General features: G+C 41.1%; 2 protein-coding genes across 5 annotated transcripts in view; one reads left to right on the top strand and one right to left on the bottom strand.

The window, feature by feature from the left end:
- The window catches only part of LOC140729730 (doublecortin domain-containing protein 1-like), a 537877-nt gene extending 525128 nt beyond the window's left edge, over nt 1–12749 (bottom strand). Inside the window, exons 1-2 of the mRNA XM_073049855.1 lie at nt 12477–12749; nt 9864–10019 (exon numbers count right to left, since the gene is read on the bottom strand). Coding sequence (XP_072905956.1) covers nt 9864–9886 — 23 coding nt within the window. The 5' untranslated portion in view covers nt 9887–10019; nt 12477–12749. The remainder of the gene's footprint in view (nt 1–9863; nt 10020–12476) is intronic.
- A 309-nt stretch (nt 12750–13058) lies between these two features.
- dnajc24 (DnaJ (Hsp40) homolog, subfamily C, member 24) overlaps nt 13059–22012 on the top strand; it is a 65105-nt gene continuing 56151 nt past the window's right edge. For 2 of the 4 annotated variants that reach the window (XR_012099403.1, XM_073049852.1), the window contains exons 1-2: nt 13059–13234; nt 15425–15642. Coding sequence is in view for 3 of the 4 variants with exons in the window: in XM_073049852.1 (XP_072905953.1) it covers nt 15538–15642 (105 nt within the window). In the remaining variant the exon portion in view is untranslated. Of the gene's footprint in view, nt 13243–13389; nt 13585–15424; nt 15643–22012 lie in introns of those variants that run through there. The other 2 variants (XM_073049853.1, XM_073049854.1) reach the window with 2 other exon arrangements.

The following is a 22012-nucleotide window of genomic DNA, read 5'->3' as shown; positions in this document are numbered from 1 at the left end:
AAATATATCCAATTACCTGGCCTCTATAGCCACCTGTGACAATGAATTCCACAGGTTTAGCACTCTCTGGCTAAAGAAATCTCTGTTCTAAAAGGACAACCATTTATTCTGAGGCTGTGTCATCTGGTCCTAGATTCTCCCACTACATGATACATTCTCCCCACGTGCACTCCATCAAGGCCTTCCATTTTACAATTACTGATTGGATATTGGACATGGTATGAACATATTTCTGAAATGATGCTCAGCTCATTTGTGGAAGTAAATGACACAACTACACCCATAGAGTCTCTTAGGTAGACCATGAACTTGCAAAATTCCTTAAATTCAGTATCATGACAGATTAGTTCAGATAGTGAAAATCTCAGAATAAACCAACGACAGACCAAATATAAATCTTCCCTTCCACTACTATGTAAGGTATCCAAGTCTTTCTGAAAGTATCACATGTTTTTAAAATCCTTAGAGTTAGTATCATTAGTGAACATTATGATAGTGTAGCAGTTAGCGTGACACTAATACAGCTCAGGGTGTTACGGAGTTTTGAGTTAAATTCTGGCACTGTTCTATAAGAAGTCTCTGTACGTCCTCCAGCAACCTGCCTATTTAACCCTAACCTAATCACAGGACAATTTACAATGACCAGTCAACCTACTAACCAGTATGTCAATGGACTGTGGGAGAAAACTGGTGAACCCAGAGGAAATCCACGTTGTCACGGGGAGAACGTACAAACTCCTTACCGACGACACAGGAATTGAACTCCAAACTCTAATACCCAAGCTGTAATCACACTATACATTACGCTACCATGATGCCCCACTATGCTGTCGTAGTGTCCCCCGACACCACTGTGGCACTTCCCAAAAATGTTTTGTTATAATGTTGAAGACTCTTAAACACAATGCATTGAAATTCCACTCAATTTTCATTTTGTTTCCTTGATTGCATGTTCTCATTCAGTTTTGCATTGGTAGTTGTAAAAATAGTCACCCAGTTACTTGCTAGAAATTAAACTATATGCTTAAGACCAATTAAAATTAAAGTTGTGTCATCATATTCTTCATTATTTTCAGTAATGTTGATTTAAGGATAATATAACATTTACCCTTTGATTTTGAAGTTATGTTTGTTCTTAACCTTTTCAGATAATTGAGATCCTTTAATACTTGGAGAAATCAAGAAGTATTTTTTAAAAAAGTTAGAAAATATTCTAATTTACCTGTATTAAGATTCTAAGGTTATGATTTCATCACTTTGATCCTTTTTCAAAGTTTGCAAATGTCATGAAAGTTCTCCACATAATTTTTCCACACTGAAGCACCAAGAACTGAAGCCTGAGACCTCTAGCAACAGTTGCTAGACACAAAAATCATGTGATCAAAACACTTGTAACCTGGTGCAGCTCCGAGGGAAATAATTGAGGGTCAGAGCTAATAAGAAGCTATTTCCCTGGCTACCTATGCAAATCTACACAAGGGTATAACCACAATAGAAAATTCAAGAAAATTCACAATATGAAAAGTTTCTGTTATTTGAGTAATTAATGTGGAATCTCCTTCTGCTAATAAAATACTTTTAATTCTTGCTATCATTTTTGAGGCTATTATTACAAATAAGGCATGCCAGTAGCTATTAAAAGTCTGTGGAGATTTTGTCACCAAAAACTCTAGCAAATTTCTACAGATGTACTGTGAGTGTGTTCTGACTGGTTGCATCACCATTTGGTATGGAGGTGCCAATGCACAGGAATGGAAAAAGCTGGAGAGAGTGTTGGAAAGTCAGATAGGTCCATTGTGGGCACTAGCCTCTCCACCATCAAGAATATCTTCACTAGATGGTGCCTCAAGAAGGTGTCATTCATCATGAAGGATCCTCACCATCGGGGGCACTCTTTCTCCTTGTTACTACCATCAGCGAGGAGGTACAAGAGCCTGAAGGCATACATTCAACATTTTAGGAACAGCTTCTTCAGATTATCAGATTTCAGAATGGACAATTATCCTGCTACCTCACTTAGATACCATGAACACTACTTCATTTTTTGTTCTCTTTTTACACTAATTATTTATATCTTGTGTACAGTGGATTCCAGTTAATTGGGATACATTGGCACCAGTATATCTTGGCCCAATTAAGTAGCTGCTCTACTTAGCCAAAGTTTCATGGAAATAGTTAAAAAGGTATATAAAAGATAAATTAGCTTTTAACTGAGTAACAAATTATATATTTAAATGAAATACAGAATAAATTAGAATACTACCAAAACTGCTGTGGTACTATAAAACTGTGTATTAGTTCCTAATAGTTATCAACAGAAGAATTCATTCAGTGCAAGCCGATGTGATTTTTTTGAGTGAACAAAATCAGCACAGACATCTGTGCAGATAATGGACTGCCTCCAAACAGTGCTTTCCATGATTGTATCTCCAAATTTTCGATATCAATGTAACTTTCAAGATGATTGTTGATTGCCTCAAATTCTTCGTAGTTCCTAACTTGTTGAAGTAGTGAAATCATTTCATTTTCACTCCCAGCCATTTTTGGCATCTCCAAACTGCAGCGAGCAAAACAGTTCTGAATTGTCTAACTGTTTATTACTTGCCAACTATCAGTGACAAAAATCACTGCCTTTTGAACTCAAGCATGCAAATGGCTATATTTAGAAACTGTCCTCTCTGAGGACGGTGTAGTGTCTAACTGCCACACAACATGGATGCGACTGACGCTAGTTAGAAACTGTTCAGCAACTGTCTGCTGCCCCAACTAAGCGGCATAGTGTCCCAAATAAACAAAGGAAATCCTGGCTAATATCTCGATTTGTTTTTGTCCGTTTAGAGTTTTCCCAAATAAGCAACTGTCCCGATTAACCAGTGGCCCAAATAAATGCAATCCACTGTATTTCTTATTGTAACTTAAAATGATTTTTTCTGTATTGCACAGTACAGCTGTCACAAAGCGTCAAATTTCATGACGCGTCTGTGATAATAGACATGATTCTGAATCCCTTTAGAACAACTTGTAAACAATGACATTAAAAGATGCATTTTTGCTGCTTAAATCCCTTTCCTGGCTCCGTAGAGGCTATTGTCTGATGACCTGTTGTATGCGAGGGTCACCGCAAACTGCTGCATCTAGTGTGGTTGTACATTTGCCAGTCAAAGGACAGCATGTTCAATACTGGCTGTATTGAAGTGTGATGTGTGCAGGGTGACAGGTTCAAAGTTCAAAGTAACTTTATTATCAACGTTCATATATGTCACCATATACTACCCTGAGAATTGTTTTCTTGCTGGCATTCACAGTGAATACGAAGAAATACTATAGAATCAACGAAAAGCTACATACAAAGACGAAGAAACAACCAATGTGCAAAAGGCAAACTGTGCAAATAAATGAATAAATAAATAAATATTGAGAGCATGAGTTGTAGAGTCCTTGAAAGTGGATCCTGAAGAAGGATCTCAGCCTTTTCTGTCTATTCACTTTCATAGATGTTGCATGACCTGGCATTTTGTGTGTGTTCCTTAGGTTGTGGAATCAGTTCAGTGTTGAGGTGAGTGGAATTATCCACCCTGGTACAGAGGCCTGATGGTGTAGGGTAATAACTGTTCCTGAACCTGGTGGTATGGGTGTTAAGGCTGCTGTAACTCCTGCCCAATGGCAGCAGCAATAAGAGAGCATGCCCTGGAAGGAAGAAGTCCTTGATGGAAGCTGTTTACGCCAAGTGGGAACACGTGGAGTAGTATTCCTATTTTCTTGTAACCTTTTTTGATTTGATGGGCCCATTAAACATCACTACTACTCTACTGAAAAGTATAGATACAAAAGATTCTGCAGATGTTGGAAATCTTGAGCAACACATATAAAATGCAGGGGGATCTCAGCAGGTCAAAGCATCTATGGAGGGGAATAAACAGTCATTGACTCGGGCTGAGATTTCATCTTTATCCAGATCTGTGATGAGTTGCATGCCTGTGTGCATGATGTTACTCTTACCCTATTTGAGACACAGCATTATTGATACTTACAGTATCCATTCCTATGGGCAAGGCCTGCATGAATTCACTGGATTGTCATGATAAATGATTTATTGTGTTGCCTAAACTAGCCTTAGAAGTAACCATTCTTGGAATACTGTGGCATTAATTATCTCATGTTTGAGATAACCTACTCCTTTCTCTCTATAATCAGGTAGTGTCTTGGGTGCATACTTTTATTTGTAGTCCTTGGTGTCCAGGCAAAGGTAGCTACTCTGGTGAAGGGGTTTGTTGTGTCCATTCTGGGACAGCTCACTCACCTTTGGTTCCTACCGGACACTCAGCTCTCACCTGTGGCTCCAAGTAGCTGTTTGCATGGCACAGGGGCCACACACCCTGGTACAGCATTTCGACAGGCAGGCAACACCATGTGAGGATAGCTGGCACCCTCATACCCCGGTGAGATGGGGACATACCAGCCCTAGCATGGGCAAATTAGATCTACAGTGAGATCCAACAGCTAGGAAGACGATACTGCAACACTGTATGAAGAGCGAAGGACATGACAAAGCACAGAAGATGACTTTGTCATCCACTGCAACCAAGGAAGACCCTAGTTTGTGACAATTACTCATAACTAGACCTGAACTTCTGAGTTCGAGAGAGTGGAACTGCCCCAGCGCAATGAATTTTCCACTTTAAAAACTCTCCTGCACAGGTTTCCTGTAATCGTCAGACAGAATGGACTACCACCACCTGAACTGAACACAAGCGATTCTGTAGATGCAGCAAAACCAGAGAATACACAAAAATACTGGAGGAACTTAATGGGTTAGGAAGCATCTATGGAGAGGAATAAACGGGCAACATTTCGGACCAAGAATCTTCACGAAGATGGAACTCTCCACAGATGGTATCTGGCCTGCTGAGTTTCTCCAGCATTTTTTCAAAGGTTTCAAAGGTACATTTAATGCCAGAGAAATGTATACAATATACATCCTGAAATTCTTTTTCTTCAAACCATCCATGAAAACAGAGGAGTACGCCAAAGAATAAATCATAGTTAAATGTTAGAACCCTAAAGCTCCCCTCAGCTCACCGCTCTCACGCATAAGCAGCAGCAAAGCAAAGATTCCCACTCCCCCTCCAGCAAAAAAACCATCGGCACACCCCCACCGAGCACTCAGGTATGCAGCAAAGCATCAATAAAGACACAGACTTGCAGTACCCCAAAGACTACTCGTTCACCCCGTAATTCGACGTACCACAGGCTCTCTCTCTCTCTCTCTCCCTAATAAAGGAAAAAGAGGTGTCCTGACGAAGGGTCTCGGCCCGAAATGTCGACAGTGCTTCTCCCTATAGATGCTGCCTGGCCTGCTGTGTTCCACCAGCATTTTGTGTGTGTTGTTTGAATTTCCAGCATCTGCAGATTTCCTCATGTTTGTCCCTGTTTCACGTTTTCTGTGTTCATCCTGACCTGATGTACAGACTCTCTTTCAGGGACTCTATAACTCATGTTCTCACTATTACTTATTCTTTTATTTGCACAATTTGTCTTGCTCATTGATTAATTGTCAGTTTTTGTTTATACAGTTTCTCAGAAATGCTATTGTATTTCTTTATTTTGGAATAAATATCTGCAAGAAAATAAATCTCAAGGTATATGGCAACATATACAGTATCTACTTAGTTTCAGTAGGTACATTTAATGTCAGAGAAATGTATACAGTATGTATAGTCAAAGAAAAGTACAAAACAGAAACAGGCCCATCAGTCCACCTGGTCCATGCTGAACTGTTTACTCCCATTGAACTGCACTGGGACCATAACTCTTCATACCCCTACCATCCATCTCCTTATCCAAACTCCTCTTAAATGTTGCAATTGAGCTTGCATGCACTGCTTGGTCTGGCAGTTTGTTTCATACTCTCACGACCCTCTGAATGAAGAAGCTTTCCCCAGTGTTCCTTTTAAACGTTTTACCTTTCACCCTTAGCCCGTGACCTCTAGATGTAGCCCCACCCAACCTCAGTGAAAAAAGCCTGCTTACATTTAGCCTATTTACACCCCTCACAATTTTGTATCCCTCTATCAATTCTCCCCTCAATATTCTATGTTTCAAGAAATAAAGTCAAATTTTCCTTATATCTCAGGTCCTCCAGTCTCAGCACCATCCTTGTAAAGTTTCTCTGTACTCTTTCAACCTTATTTATATCTTTCCTGTAGGTAGATATAACCAAAACTGCACACAATACAAATTACGCCTCATCAATGTTGTATACAACTTCAACATAACATCCCATCTAATGCACTCAATACTTTGATTTATGAAGGCTAATGTATCAAAGGCTTGCTTAATGATCCTATATACCTGTGACACCACTTTCAATGAATTATGGACCCGCACTCCCAGATTCCTTTGTCCTACTGCACTCTTCAGTGCCCTACCACTACACTGATTGGTCCTACTGAAGTGCAATACCTCACACTTGTCTGCATTAAATTCCATCTGGCGTTTTTCAGCTCATTTTTCTGGCTGGCCCAGATCCCACTGCAAGCCACGATAGTCTTCCTTGCAGTACGCTACACCCCAATCTTGGTGTCATCTGCAAATTTGCTGATCCAGTTAACCTTCCAATACTTTCCCATAACTTTCCCACTACAGATGTCAGGCTCACCGGCCTATAATTTCCTGGTTTATTTTTAGAGCCTCTCTTAAACAGCAGAACAGCATTGGCTATTCTTCAATCCTCTGGTATCTCACTTGTTGCTGAGGATGAGTTGAATATCTCTGCTAGGGCCCCAGCAATTTCTGCACTTGCCTCCTGCATGGTCTGAGGGCACACCTTGTCCAGCCCTGGCAATTTTCCACCCCAATTTGCCTCAAGACTTTGATAATATATTTGACTTTGATTAACTCATTAAAATGTTACCTACAATGAAACAAGAAGTGTGCCTCAAAGTTCCTTCCTATAGCTTACCTCATTGGCCACCTCAAACATACCATCCCTATTGCAACAGTGAGAATCTTCTTCCCACTGGTGGGGGTCCATTCTTATTCTTTCCTTTTCTCAGCCGCACTCAGTAAACACATCATTATATCAAGGCACAAGCCTTCACCTTCGTAAAATGGTAAACCTAAACCTAAGGTTAAGGATTCCCATAAACCTAAAGTTATGGGGAGAAGGCAGGGGTATGAGCCATAACTAAATGATGGAGCAGACTTGATGGGTCGAATGGCCTAATTCTGCTTCTATATGTTAGATTCAGAATCGGAATCAGGTTTATTATCACCGGCATGTGACGTGAAATTTGTTAACTTAGCAGCAGCAGTTTAATGCAATACATAATATAGCAGAGAGAGAAAAAAATAAATAAAATAAGACATAATAAATAAACAAGTAAACCGATTATGTATATTGAATAGATTATTAAGAAAATGTGCAAAAACAGAAATACTGTATATTAAAGAAGTGATGTAGTGTCCAAAGCTTCAAAGTCCATTTAGGAATTGGATGGCAGAGGGGAAGAAGCTGTTCCTGAATCACTGAGTGCGTGCCTTCAGGCTTCTGTATCTCCTACCTGATGGTAACAGTGAGAAAAGGGCATGCCCTGGGTGCTGGAGGTCTTTAATAATGGATGCTCCCTTTCTGAGACACCGCTTCTTAAAGATGTCCTGGGTACTTTGTAGGCTAGTACCCAAGATGGAGCTGACTAGATTTACAACCTTCTGCAGCTTTTATCGGTCCTGTGCAGTAGCCCCTCCATACTAGACAGTGATGCAGCCTGTCAGAATGCTCTCCACGGTGCAACTAAAGAAGTTTTTTGCGTACTTGTTGACATGCCAAATCGCTTCAAACTCCTAATATAGTCACTGTCTTGCCTTCTTTATGACTACATCAATATGTTGGGACCAGGTTAGATCCTCAGAGATCTTGACATCCAGGAACTTGAAGCTGCTCACTCTCCACTTCTGATCCCCCTATGAGGATTGGTATGTGTTCCTTCGTCTTACCCTTCCTGAAGTACACAATCAGCTCTTTTGTCTTACTGATGTTGAGTGCCAGATTGTTGCTGCGGCACCATTCCACTAGTTGGCATATCTCACTCCTGTACTCCCTCTTGTCACCACCTGAGATTCTACCAATAATGGTTGTATCGTCAGCAAATTTGTAAATGGAGTTTGAGCTATGCCTAGCCACACAGTCATGTGTATACAGAGAGTAGAGCAGTGGTCTAAGCACACACCCCTGAGGTGCACCAGTGTTGATCATCAGTGAAGAGGATATGTTATCACCAATCCGCACAGACTGTGGTCTTCTGGTTAGGAAGTTGAGGATCCAGTTACAGAGGCCCAAGTTCTGCAACTTCTCAATTAGGATTGTGGGAATGATGGTATTGAATGCTGAGCTATAGTCCTGACGTAGGTGTTTGTGTTGTCTATGTGGTCTAAAGCCATGTGAAGAGCCACGGAGATTGCGTCTGCCATTGACCTATTGTGACGATAGGCAAATTGCAATGGGTCCAGGTCCTTGCTGAAGCCAGAGTTCAGTCTAGTCATAACCAATCTCTCAAAGCATTTCATCACTGTTGATGTGAGTGCTACCAGGCGATAGTTGTTAAGGCAGCCCACATTTTTCTTCTTTGGCTTTGGTATAATTGTTGCCTTTTTAAAGCAAGTGGGAACTACTGCCCGTAGCAGTGAGAGGTTAAAAATGTCCTTGAATACTCCTGCTAATTGGTTGGCACAGGTTTTCAGAGCCTTACCATGTACTCCATCGGGACCATCTGCCTCGCGAGGGTTTACTCTCTTTAAAAACAGCCTAACATCAGCCTCTGAGTCAGAGATCACAGGGTCATCAAGTGCAGCAGGGATCTTCACAGCTGTAGATGTGTTCTCCCTTTCAAAGCATGCATGGAAGGCATTGAGTTCTTCTGGTAGTGAAGCAGTGCTGCCATTCATACTATTGGGTTTTGCTTTGTAGGAAGTAATGTCTTGCAGTCCCTGCCAGAGTTACTGTGCATCTGATATCGCCTCCAACTTCATTCAAAATTGTGGCTTTGCCCTTGAAATAGCCCTCCGCAGATCATACCTGGTTTTCTGGTACAGGCCTGGGTTGCCAGACTTGAATGCCGCAGATCTAGCCTTCAGCAGACGACATACCTCCTAGTTCATCCACGGCTTTTGGTTTGGGAATGTAGAGTAAGTCTTTGCAGGCTTACAAATTATGGTCTAAATTTACGAAGAAACCCTTTGGGCAACCTCCTACCTTTTTCTAATTAATTTTAAATAGCTCTATAAATATTCCAGTTTAGTCATAGACAGATACAGCTCAAAAAGTCCCTCCAGCCCATCAAATCTGACAAAAATCAACCTTCATTTAGATCAATCTATCCTCCATCAATCCAATTTTTCTTTTTCTCCCAACATTCTCTCAAGTCCCTCCAAATCCCATTGCTCAGCAACATACTAATGGCTAACTAACATATTGACCCACATATTTTTGAGATGAGGGAGGGTAGCTAATGCTCTGCCTTTGTTTAAGATAGGCAACAGGAATAGGTCATGGGACTACAGGTTGGTGAGCCATATATCAGTGATGGAAAATGCTTTGATAAGGATTTTGAGGGACAGGGTTTATTTACATTTGGAAAGCCAAAGACTGATTAGAATAATCAGCATGGCTTTGTGCATCTTCTCCATTCTTTCCCTTGCTTTGAATCCCTCTTCTGTTAATTTTTGGGATCTTTGACTCCCACAGGAATATTTACAGGAAGCAACATTATCCATTCTATTGAAATTGTTTCTGAGCTGGTTTCCTGGCTTTAATGATGGCATGTTAACCATTTAAATGTTGTAATAGAGTATACTGGTTTGCTTACCCTGTTTTGGTTTGCTTCTTCATGTCCTGGTTATTTTCATCGACTGCTCACTGAAAGAGACCTGACTGCAGATATTTTATAGGGCCTCTCTCTGAGATGATGTCATAAAGTTCTGCCCCCGTGACATCACTGTCAGAAGTGATGGCCTCAATTTGTCTGAGGGTGCAAGACAGGAAAATCAATAAACAAAAACCGAGAGACAAATGTAGATAAATACTTATCTCAGAGAGCAGTTTTGTATTGTGATGGGAAAAAGCTGTTCAGCACCAATTCAATTTGGGGTCTTAAGCCTTTTCTCAGAAGTGGTATTTTATATTCTATGTCTGAGATTGTGCACATAGATTAACTCCCCAGATCCCAACCAACATGATCTATCTATATTTGTCATATTCAGCTTTGGATCAGGTTTGTAGTTCATGTTAATTGTCATTCAAGTGTGCACATGTATATCACCAAATGAAATAACGTTCCTCCGGACTAAGATGCAGAACACATTACATGTAACTCACACACAACACATAAAGTAATATTACCACAGATAAGTTAAATAATAAGGTGCATTTACAATGCAAGTTAAAAAGTCAACAGTATAACACTACTGGCACTTCATACGTGACAAAACCTGAGGGTGGCAGGGAGTCATGGTAGTCTCATGCCTTGGTGGAAGAAGCTGTTTCCCATGCTTACAGTCTTTGTCGTAATGCTAAGGTACCTCCTGCCTGATGGTAGGGGGTGAAAGAGATTGTGGTTCAGAGGGGAAGGATCTTTGGCCCTGTGTATACATCGCTCCCGATAAATGTCTCGGATGGCTGAAAAAGTCTGATAAAATAGTAGAAATAGCTTTCGGGAGCAAAAAAAAACCAAACTGCTGGAGAAACTCAGTAGGTCAGGCATCATTTGTAGAGGCAGAGTAAGAGCACAGATGCTGCATTCAGTATTGACATTACCATGCAAGGCTAAATCAGTACTTCATCAAGGATTTACTTAGCATTACTGCATTTGTCTTTATTAATATTTGGCATTTCATCTTCAAAAAAATAAAGGGCATGTATGACATCATATTAAGGGCAATGGTTAAATCAAGTCAGGTATCAGTAGCGTAGTGGTTAGCACAATGCCACTAACAGCAGTGACATGGGCTCAATTTCCACCGCTGTCAGTAAAGAGTTTGTATGTTTTCTCAGTGACTGCATGCGTTTCCTCCGGGTGCTCAGGTTTCCTCCTACATTCCAAAGCACAGACAGACAGACATACTTTATTGATCCCGAGGGAAACTGGGTTTTGTTACAGTTGCACCAACCAAGAATAGAGTAGAAATATAGCACAATAAAACCAGAAATAATTAAATAATAAGTAAATTATGCCAAGTGAAAATAAGTCCAGGAGGTTAATTGGTCACAAGGCCATAAATTGGGTGGCAGGGGCTCATTCTGCTGGTAGGGCCTTTGCTGTGCTGCATCTCTTAATTGATTAATAATGTATATCCTTTCTCGAGTGAAACTGATAACTTTGTTTCTCTCTCCATATATACTATTGAACTTGCTTGGCTTTTCTGTTAAGTCAGAAAACATACAAAAATCATTTGATATGATAACTAGTATTATAATGAATTATTCAGGCTTCTTCCCCTTCCTTTCCAGGCCTGATGAAGGGTTTCACTCCAAACCATTCACTGTTTATTAATTTCCATAGATGCTGCCTGAAGGTGGTGGGGTGGATTTACGTCTCTATGAAAGGAGGTGAAAGACACTCCTTCCCTCCACTAGTCTGAAGGTCACCTTGGGTAAGGTGTAGCGCCTGCTTAGCACCCCCTCCCACCCGATTAGGGTCACGTGAAGCCATGGGAGCAGGTGGTGGATGGCCTTATGAGCAGGCTGGTGCATATCACAAGCCCTGGTTATGTGACCACTGAAGAATATTGATAATTGCTGGGGTCACCCATCTTGTAAAGACACTGCCCAGAAGAAGGCAATGACAAAGCCATTCTGCAGAAAAATTTGTCAAGAACAATTATGGTCATGGAGATCATGATCACCCACGTCATACAACACAGCATGTAATGAACAAGATGCTGCCAGACCTGCTGAATTCCTACAGCATTTTGTGTGTCCTCTACGGCCAAGTTGAGGCCACACACGTTGAAGGAGGCCATGTGCAAATACATCAGAATGGGAACGACAAGTGGAATTGAAGTGGGTAGCCATTACAAAATCATGTTTTGCAGCAGATAAAAGCAAAGAAGCTCAATAATGCAGTTCCCCAATCTACAACAGGATTCACAATGGTGAAAAGGCCACACCAGATATGGTAGATGACCCCCAACAGACTCACAGGTGAGCAGTCACCTCACCTGCAAGGACTGTTTGGGGCTCTGAATGGTGGTGAGGGAGAAGGTGTAGGGGCAGGTATAGCACTTGTCATGTTTTCAGGGATAATCCCCACTATTGCCCTCCATAATGCCCTTGTTGTTTAACCTGCTGTCCTTTATGGATATTGTACACTTTGTCCATACACCATAGAATGAGACTTCTCAGCCTGTCATAGAAAACATTGAAAACCTACAGCACAATACAGGCCCTTTGGCCCATGAAGCTGTGCCAAACATGTCCCTACCTTAGAAATATGCCAGTATTTAGCCGTTCACAACAGCCCTGCTGATTTCCAACTTGCCCCACAATCAGAACCACCCCCCCAACAAGCTTCATTTCTGATATGGGAAAAGAATTAGGCCATTTGGCACATCGAGTCTGCTCCACCATTCAAACATGGCTGGTTTATTTTTCCTTTCAACTCCATTCTCCTTCCTTCTTATCTCTGTTCTAAAGAGACATCCGTGTATAATAAAGCTGTACCCTCTGGTCCTAGACTTTGTTCTCTTACATCTCCTCACAGACACCCTAAAGACCCTATCCCACTACCAACCCAGACTATCATCCCCCTCTTCCCTCTCTGAGACCCGAGCTCGTGCGCAAGCGCGGAAGGTGGATCACGTGGCACTCCCCCCCCCCCCCCCCCCCCGCGGGACTGACGACACAGTACGCACGCCGCGTTCAAACGACCGCCCTCCTCCTCCTCCATACGCGTGCGCGCCGCCTTCCAATTACCGGCTCCCTGCCGGCGCGCATGCGCAATACGTTCGAACGACTGTCCCGCCCCCTACGTCTGACGCTCTGGCGTCTCCTGTCCCTTGTCCGATCAAAAGTCGGTCCCCTGGAGCGTTAGAGGCTGGGCCGCTGGTTCCGATCGCTTGATGCGTTCCCCCCACCCTCCGGCTCCGCTCCACGGCGGAAAGCAGAAAGGAGACGGAGCGAAGTGCCAGGCTGCTGCGCGTTGCTCTCGTTTAGCATACGAGGAGGCGGAGGAATGAGGAAGTAAGCGGGCACGTAAAGATAACACTTCTTCCCTCAGTGTTGGCCCTTGTATCTTCCTAGATTCCCCCTCAATAAAATAAAAGCGCTCTTCCCGCGCGGATGGAGCTGGAAGCCATTTTCTGCACGGGAAGATCCCGCAGTGTCCACATGAAGGGTGTCAACCCGTAACTTGGACTCTCCTCGGATGCTGGACGACTCGCGGAGTTCTTGTTTGTTGCTCCAGATTCCGGCATCTCCCACGAGATGCGTTGCTTGAGCACAGAACTACTCTCCACCCCATCTTTTTCTGAAAATAATTTACTTTTTTCAGTGTGTGGATTCTACTGGGGACTCCAACCTGGACTAAGGAGGTGATTAAGACTGCTGCTTCAGTAGGTCTGGAGTCACAAACAAACCAAACATTCTGCTGGAGTAGGGGTTCCCAGACGGTTTTATGCCATGGACCCCTACCATTAACCGTGAGGTCTGTTTACTCCACGTTGGGAACCCCTGCAAGGAACTCAGCTGATGTAGCAGCTTCTGTCAGGGGTGGGGAGAGAGATATTGTTGATATTTTGAGTGGGAATATCATAGCAGTAAGCGCAAGGCTGTTTTAGCTTGGGGCATCCGAGTTCACAATTCCATTTTGACGCGATCTGAAAAGAGTTTAATCGTTCTCCCCTTGAACAAAGGGTTTCCTCTGGGTGCTGGTTTTCTCCCACAGTCCAACACCCAGTAGGTTAGTTGGTCATTGGTCATTGTCCAGTGATTAGACTAGGGTTAAATAAATGGATTGCTGGGTGCTCTGGTTTACTGGCCCGGAAGCTGCATGTTCTGTGTTGTATTGCTAAATAAACAATAAAGGACTGAGAGGGGAGATGACATCTGTGGAGAGAGAAAAGAATAATATTTGTGAATATCGTTCATCTAATTAGAATTGTTGATCCAATTGGGAATCTCACCATTTTGGAAGAAAGGCCAGTTATTTTATAAGGCCCACTGCCTTTCTGGACAGCAATCCCATCAGTCCAATTCCCCCTCATCTGATCAAGTTATAGCCTTGTAACTAATAATCTTTTACATGTCTGACAATTCCACTTTAATTCTATTTGCCATTAGCCCAGGGGTAATTTAAAATCACTAATTAACCTACCAGAATGTCTTTGGGATGTTGAAGGAAATTGGACCATGCAAAGGAAAACCGGGCACCCATTGGGAAAATGTGCAAACTGCTTAAAGGCAACATCGGAAGTCACAATTGAATCAGAATCAGGTTTAATAATACTGGTGTATTCTATGAATTTTGTTGTTTTGCCATAGTGGTACATTGCAATACATAATAAAAACTGTATATTACAGTAAGAAGTATATATATATTTAAAAACTTATATTAAATAAATTGAACTTGGTTTAATGAACTGGTTGAGTGAACTTGGCTTTTTCTCCTCGGAGCAACATAGGATGAGAGGTGACCTGATAGAGGTGTATAAGATGATGAAAGGCATTGCTCGTGTGGATAGTCAGAGGCTTTTTCCCAGGGCTGGAAGGGCTAACACGAAAGGACACAGTTTTAAGTTGCTTGGAAGTTGGAGGAAATGTCAGGGGTAAGTTTTTTTATGCAGAGTGGTGAGTGCGTGGTATGGGCTACCGCTGATGGTGGACGCAATAGGGTCTTCTAAGAGGCTCCTGGGTAGGTCCATGGTGCTTAGAAAAATAGAGGACTATGGGTAACCCAAGGTAATTTCTAAAGTAAGTACATGTTCAGCACAGCATTGTGGGCCGAAGCGACTGTATTGTGCTGTAGGTTTTCTATGTTTCTAAAAGGTGCAAAAAGAAGAAAAAAAAGCGGTGAGGTAGTGTTCATGCTTTCAATTTCCATTCAGAAATCTGATGACAGAGGGGAAGAAGCTGTTTCTGAATCATGGAGTGTGTGCCTTCAGGCTCCTGTACCTCCTCTCTGAAGGTAGCAATGAGAAGAGGACATGTCCTGGGTGATGGAAGCCCTTCATGATGGATGCCACCTTTTTGAGGCATTGTTCCTTGGGTCCCTGGTGCTGTAAGGCAGCAACACTAACTGCCATGCTATTCCCTTAATCATCTTCTGTGTGATCCATTCTCTGTTCCCTCAATTATAAATGTATTTTATAGGAACTATAACCTTTTAGCTTTATTATATTGCTCATTTCCATTTTTTCATGTTATTTACTTTAGGTGTGTTCATATTTCTCTACACTGATTGTTCAGACTAACCACACGGAGCCAAAGTCTACTGTCACAGTTATTTTTCTCCCGGGCAGGTGCATGTGAAAAGCACCAATAACAGTATGAGTTCAAGTATTCTTCAGAAAGACTGGTACAAAGTTCTGGGATCAGATCCATCAGACAGTCCACAGAAGTTGAAACAAAATTATCAGAGACTAATCCTGCTGGTGAGTTTGAGTTTATTTTTGTGCATTTAATAATAACTAGCATTGATCTGTTTATCTTTAATTAAATAGCGTTGATCCACAATGTATTGGGTCAAATTGAGATGGATTCACCTTGCCACCCATGGTCCTCATCAGAACTTGTCTGGATTCTGAGAGTTGAGGAAACAGAGCAAGGCCTTCAGGGTGCTTAAGCCTTGGGCAATATTCTGCTAAAGCCCTGCTCTAAAACACTTGGTGAGCCATTGACTAAAAACAATGAAACTTTGTTCTTGTCCAAGTTTTTTTTTTAACTGTTTGTAAATCATGTTTAGATACTGCTCAAAAACATCAAAGTTCAAAGATTGTTCTGAGGGGTGATTGATAAGTTCATGGCCTAAGCTAGAAGGAGTTAATTTTAGAAAACTTAGCACATTTATTTTTCAACATAGTCCCCTCCTACATTTACACACTTAGTCCAGCGGTCGTGGAGCATATGGATCTTGAACCTCCAGAAAGTGTCCACAGCAGGGGTGATTGATAAGTTCATGGCCTAAGGTAGAAGGAAATGAGTTATATAGCTCTTGTTACAGTTCATACAGTTCAACTCTGAGTGATTATGCAGAAAGTTTGAAGCTAATAACTCATCATGGGGTGATTGATAAGTTTGTGGCCTAAGGTAGAAGGAGATGTTATTAACTTCAAACTTTCTGCATAATCACTCAAAGAGTTGACCTGAATGTGCATGTAAGGAGAGCTGTAAAACTCATCTCCTTCTACCTTAGGCCACGAACCTATCAATCACTCCTTGTATAATAAAAAGATGAAAATGTCATGGGGGTTCAGCTCATAGAGCTTCTGCCTCATTTCCTCACAGATGATGCTGTGTGTGTGGAGTTTGTAGGTTCTCCCTCTCATAGCATAGGTTTTCTCTGTTCACCTTACCACCACCCTTGCCTTCTCCCATCATATCATTCCTGATTCCTTCATATCTAATTATTCAGAAAAATAGTTCCAGCCAAATTCAAATGAAATTCATTCCAACTCTCTCTTCACCCAAATTGTGGTTCCAGTGCCTTATGAATCAGAACATATTTTACCTCCACAATTTTCTTAGAGTCACGCATTCAACTTTATGCAAGTCCGGGTTCAAGATTCAAGATGTTCATAAAATGACAGTGGTTATGTAGGACAATGTAATTGGTGGAAACGCACATAATTCACAATTACCAACATTAAGTTGGGGGTACAATTTAAGAGACTGGCCTGATGTGATGATGTAATTATGTGAAGTTCTGTGACCATGCTTTTGTGTTCAGTGTTTGGAGTACATTTTATTTGCGAAAATCTACAGGCATAGTAGTGTCTGTACATAAGGTGACTGACAGGAAATGATAAAGTTGTAGGTGTATGGGAGAGTGGAGGGGTGGGTTAGGGGATGGAGATGTTGATCAGTTTTACTGCTTGGGGAAAGCAACTGTGTTTGAGCCTGGTGGTTTTGGTGTAGATGCTTCATAGCCTCCTCCCTAATGGGAGTGGGACAAACAATCCATGAGGTTACTGGCCCGTTTCTGCCACCCTTCTGCTTGCCTGACATTGATGATGAGGAGGCTGGTGCCAGTGATGCATTGGGCAGTTCTGAGAACCCGGTGTAGAGCCTACCTGTGTGCCACAATGCAGTTTCCACACCATGCGGTGAGGCAGCTTGTTAGGATGCTCTTTACTGCACATTTGCAGAAGGACAAGAGTTTAGATGTGCATAGTCCAGCTCTCTTCAGCCTCCTCAGAAAGTAGAGCTGTTGATAAGCTTTTCTGATTGTGTAGAATGTGTTCTGGGACAATGAGAGGTTCTGCGAGATGTACACTTATAGGAGTTTGAAAGGAGCTTGCTGCTCTTTCTGGCATCTTTAAATATTAGGGTTAATATTACTTTTAACTGCTTCAAAGTTCAAAATAAATTTATCAAAGTACATATGAGTCACCAGATACAGTGCATTAAAAATATTCAGTGTCAATCTGATACTGCACATCAGCCAGGTAAGGTATGGTGCAGGTACGGTAGCGTCATATTTTGGTGCTGCTTTTCAGTAGCAGGGGCTGGAAATCTGACCAGGATTGATGGAAAGATGAATGTTGCTAAATACAGAGAGGTTTTGGATAAAAACCTGCTAGCCTCTGCCAGAAAGCTTAATCTAGGGAGGAAGTTTGTCTTTCAGCAGGACAATGACCCAGAGCAACCATGGAGTGGCTTCAAATGAAGAAAATTAATGTCCTTGAGTGGCCCAGTCAGAATCCTGACTTTAATCCAGTTGAGTTTCTCAGGGAAGACTTCAGGATTGCTGTCCACTGTCACTCCCCAACTAACCTGGCATAGTTTGAGCAATTTTGCAAAGGGGATGAATACTTTTGAACTGCTGACATTTAAATTTTTGAATTTTTAGTTTTTCATGCTTTACAATTCTCCCTGTTTCTTGGGCTCTGCTGTTAAAAAATGAACATGTGATTCACAAATAAAAATTTTCGGTTAAATTGATCAACCTTCCTGGTTGTAATACTCATCTATGTCAACAAAGGGTTGGGGGCTGAGCATTTTTACAAGGGACTGTACTACCCCGAGATTCATTTTCTTGCAGGCAACCACAGGAATTACAAGAAAACACAATGGAATCAATGAAAAGCTACACACAAAGACTGGCAACAAATGTACAAAAGACAAACTGAGCAAACATAAAAATATAAACAAAATATTAATAATTAATAAATAAAATTAAAAACACGGGTTGTATAATCTTTGAAAGTGAGTCCATAGTTTGGGGAATCAGTTCAGTGTTGAGGTGAGTGGCATGCCAGCTCAGGAGCTTGATTGTTGAGTGGGTAATACTTATGTCAGCCACAGCAGACCACTTTTACAATGGGTTTTTGTCCATTAAAGAAATAGAGTTTTTCTCTGAGTAATGCATTATTTCTTTCAATGATAGTAATTGTTTTTTAAACCATCATATTTTTCAATGTAATTTCTCATCAGAGTCAACCCCCCCCACCCCCCGCCTTCAAAGTTTCAAAATCCTGTATAAAATTGTGGTCACTCTTCTCATAATCAATCATGTCATGCATAAAATAATTTATCACCCAATGAGACTATGATATATTATTTACATATCTTTGATCTTGACTCCAGGCATTATTGTCTGTTGACACATTAGCAAGCCTACAGTGTGTTCATGTGTTAATTGTTTTAAGCATGAAAGTAGTGCCTGATTTATGGTGTTTTGTTCAATGAAATGAGCCAAATGTAAACATTGGTTAATGATCCTAAGGTTTGATAAGTGGCTTTCTGCCTTTTAATAATTTCAACTATTCTCCTGCTGCACAGCTCTGGTGTTAGCTGTAAGCTAATAAACTATCTGCTGAAGGGGGAATTCAATTATCAAGGTAACTCCAACTTGGCAGCAACACTGCAACCCTTGTGCATATCTGGTAAAGATGAGACTCTCTAAATCCCTCAAAGACTAAAATTGTGTTTCTATATTAATATGGGATTTTGAAATGCCTTCAGCTTAAAGTACAACCAATAAAGTACATGGTAGCGTAGCTGTTAGCATAACGCTTTACAGTAGCAACTGTATGATTGGGGTGCAATTCTTGCCTCTGTCTATAAGGAGTTTGTACATTCTCCCTGTGACCATATGGGTTTCCTGCCACATTCCAAAGACATACCGTTATGATTACTGAGTTGTGAGCATGCTCTGTTGGCATCAGAAGCATGGCCACACTTGTAGACTGTCTGTCCCCTGCACAATTCTCACTGACTTGATGTGACACCAGTGACGCATTTTACTGTATGTTTCGATGTACATATGACAAATAAAGCTAATCTTTAATATACTTTTTCTTCCTTCTGTGCAATAGTTTACAGGTTCTTTATAATAATGAATTTCTCCATGTTGCTTTATATGACCAAGTATATAAAATCTACACTTATTGTTACTAATCACTTAGATAATTTGTATTTATTTAGAGCCTCGGGTCTGGAATAAATGTGCTTTGCATGCAATGAACTGTCCTGTTCAATAAGCGAATGCAGAATATTTGCCAACAGCATGAATAGTGATAAGATGTAAAGCCTAACTTTTCTTGGTGGCAATGTAGAGGCATAGTTGTTGGTTAGGAACCTCCTCCTCTTTAAGTGGTGTCTGTCACAGCCCTTGACTGTTTAGTAGGTCAATTGAAAGCAAGAATTTGCATTTATACACTTTTTAATATTTCCAGTGTAGGAAACAGTTAATCAGTACTTCTCAATTACATTTATAATCTGGACAATTTTTAATGTAGTGGATTAATATTGGAAAATAGCTGAATAGAATAACCTGAAATAATTACTATGTTGCTAGTAATGAGTGGTAATGTCGTGAAATCTTTAAATTATCAATGTGTAGAGATTGGCATCAATTGTATTTTTACTTCACAATTATTCTTTATTTTGGAATATTCACTTTTACTGTATTTAATCCTGAAGATCTACCACAAAATGTAATTACCAGTAGCTGCAATCAGGTTAGAAGTTTACCTTGGAAAGCAAAATTGATAGTCTAATTTGGCCCGAAACATTGACTATATTTCCCTCCATATATGGCCTGCTGAGTTCTTCTGGCATTTTGTGTGTGGTCTATGTGTACAGCAGAGTTTGTTGTTAACAGGGCTTTTGAGCAACAAAGAGTAGATGGATCGGACATCTTAGCATCTGTTGGATTAGGTTGGTGTTGAGTTAGTAGGCATCCTTTGGTGAATACATATTTAGCTTCTGGATCTTCAAGATGTAGAGTATGTTTGCATTTCCTGGACTAGCCTTTGTTAGATGCTTGTGCATTTGCAGGGTGCATGTGATATCTGATGCTTGTCAGTTTGGGTCAGTTCATGTGCACATTAGGTCAGTGCATAAAGGATAGCAGATATTTGGGGAAACTATAATCATGAAGAAAGTAGCAATTCATCAAAAAGAGTTAAAGATTTATTGAAACATACAGAGAAATGCATAGCTTGTGTTGAGAATGTGCTGGGGGCAGCCCGCAAGTGTCACCACACTTCCAGTGTCAATGTAGCATGCCCACAACTGACTAACCCCAACCCATGTGTATTTGGAGTGTGGGAGGAAATCGGAGCACCTGGAGGAACCCCACGCAGTCACTGGGAGAGTGTACAAACTCCTTACAAGCACTGCCAGAAATTGAACCCCAATCTTGCACACAAATGCAAGAGATTCGGCAGTTGCTGGAAATCCAGAGTAACACACAACAAAACACTGGAGGAACTCAGCAGGTCAGGCAGCATCTGTGGAAATCAATAAAAATTTGAAACTTCAGGCCAAGACCCTTCTTCAGGGCAGGTCCTGAAGAAAGGTCTTGACCAGAAATGTTGACTGTTGATTCTTTTCTGTAGATGCTGCCTGACCTGCTGAGCTCCTCCAGCATTTCATATGTGTAACCCTGATCTTCCAGCTGGCATGCTGTAAAGTGATGCATTAACTGTTATGCTTCAGTGCCATTGAAAACTACTCGGGGGAAAATGGGAGGAAGCTGGTTAGGCAGAATAGCTTACTTTAATTATTGGTGATTGGTTAGGTGGCTGAAGACGAGGATCATTAAGATATAGATTTTTAAATGAAGTCAATCTTCACAGGAAACTGGTTCAAGCCTATTTTAGTTTGAGAGGAATCCAAAAATCTTCCACAGGCATTAGGTGGCAGTAGTGTGATATTATTTGTTTGAATGTGGTTCACAGCTACAGCTTTTACAGTCATGGTAAGATGTTGTCATCTGGATCAACCAGGAATATAATTTATTAACTGTCTTGGATTAGGAGTGAAAGAACCTGCCCACTGTGATGATGCCAAACACTAGATATGCTTTCTTCTGATGCTGGTTACAGAGTCTGATCGGTTGGTGGCTTGTTCCCTGATTATCTTGGCATTTCTTTGTGCTTGAAGTGAACTATGCCTGACAGCAGTTTAATTCTGGTGTGGACGGGTTGTCGATGTATAAAGACATTTTATCACCAGATCAAAACTTGGAGAGGATATCCTTGGGCTTCAGAGTCTGCATCAGTGCAATCACAGTATTGTACTTTAAAAGAGTACCGTGCTCTTGATTTTAATAAAAGACTGCAGCTTCCTGTCGTTATTTAAGAGACAAGAAGACACAGGGCAGGTAGTTATTAAACTGAACATTAAAGTGATAAAATACACATTAAATAAAATCTGTAATGATTTCAGGAAGGTTTTGTTTCTAACGTTCCTCCAGCTCTTTTTGATCCCCTTTTGTTGTACACTTTACTCTACTTCTTAGAAGATAATAGATGGTTTCCTAAAAAGAGGAAGGTCCTCTAATTTCTTTTCTTT

This window comes from Hemitrygon akajei, chromosome 6 (genome assembly GCF_048418815.1).
Source record: "Hemitrygon akajei chromosome 6, sHemAka1.3, whole genome shotgun sequence".
Classification (NCBI taxonomy): domain Eukaryota; kingdom Metazoa; phylum Chordata; class Chondrichthyes; order Myliobatiformes; family Dasyatidae; genus Hemitrygon; species Hemitrygon akajei.
The sequence above is the reverse complement of the archived record's forward strand: the minus strand, read 5'-3'. Positions and strand labels throughout refer to the sequence as shown.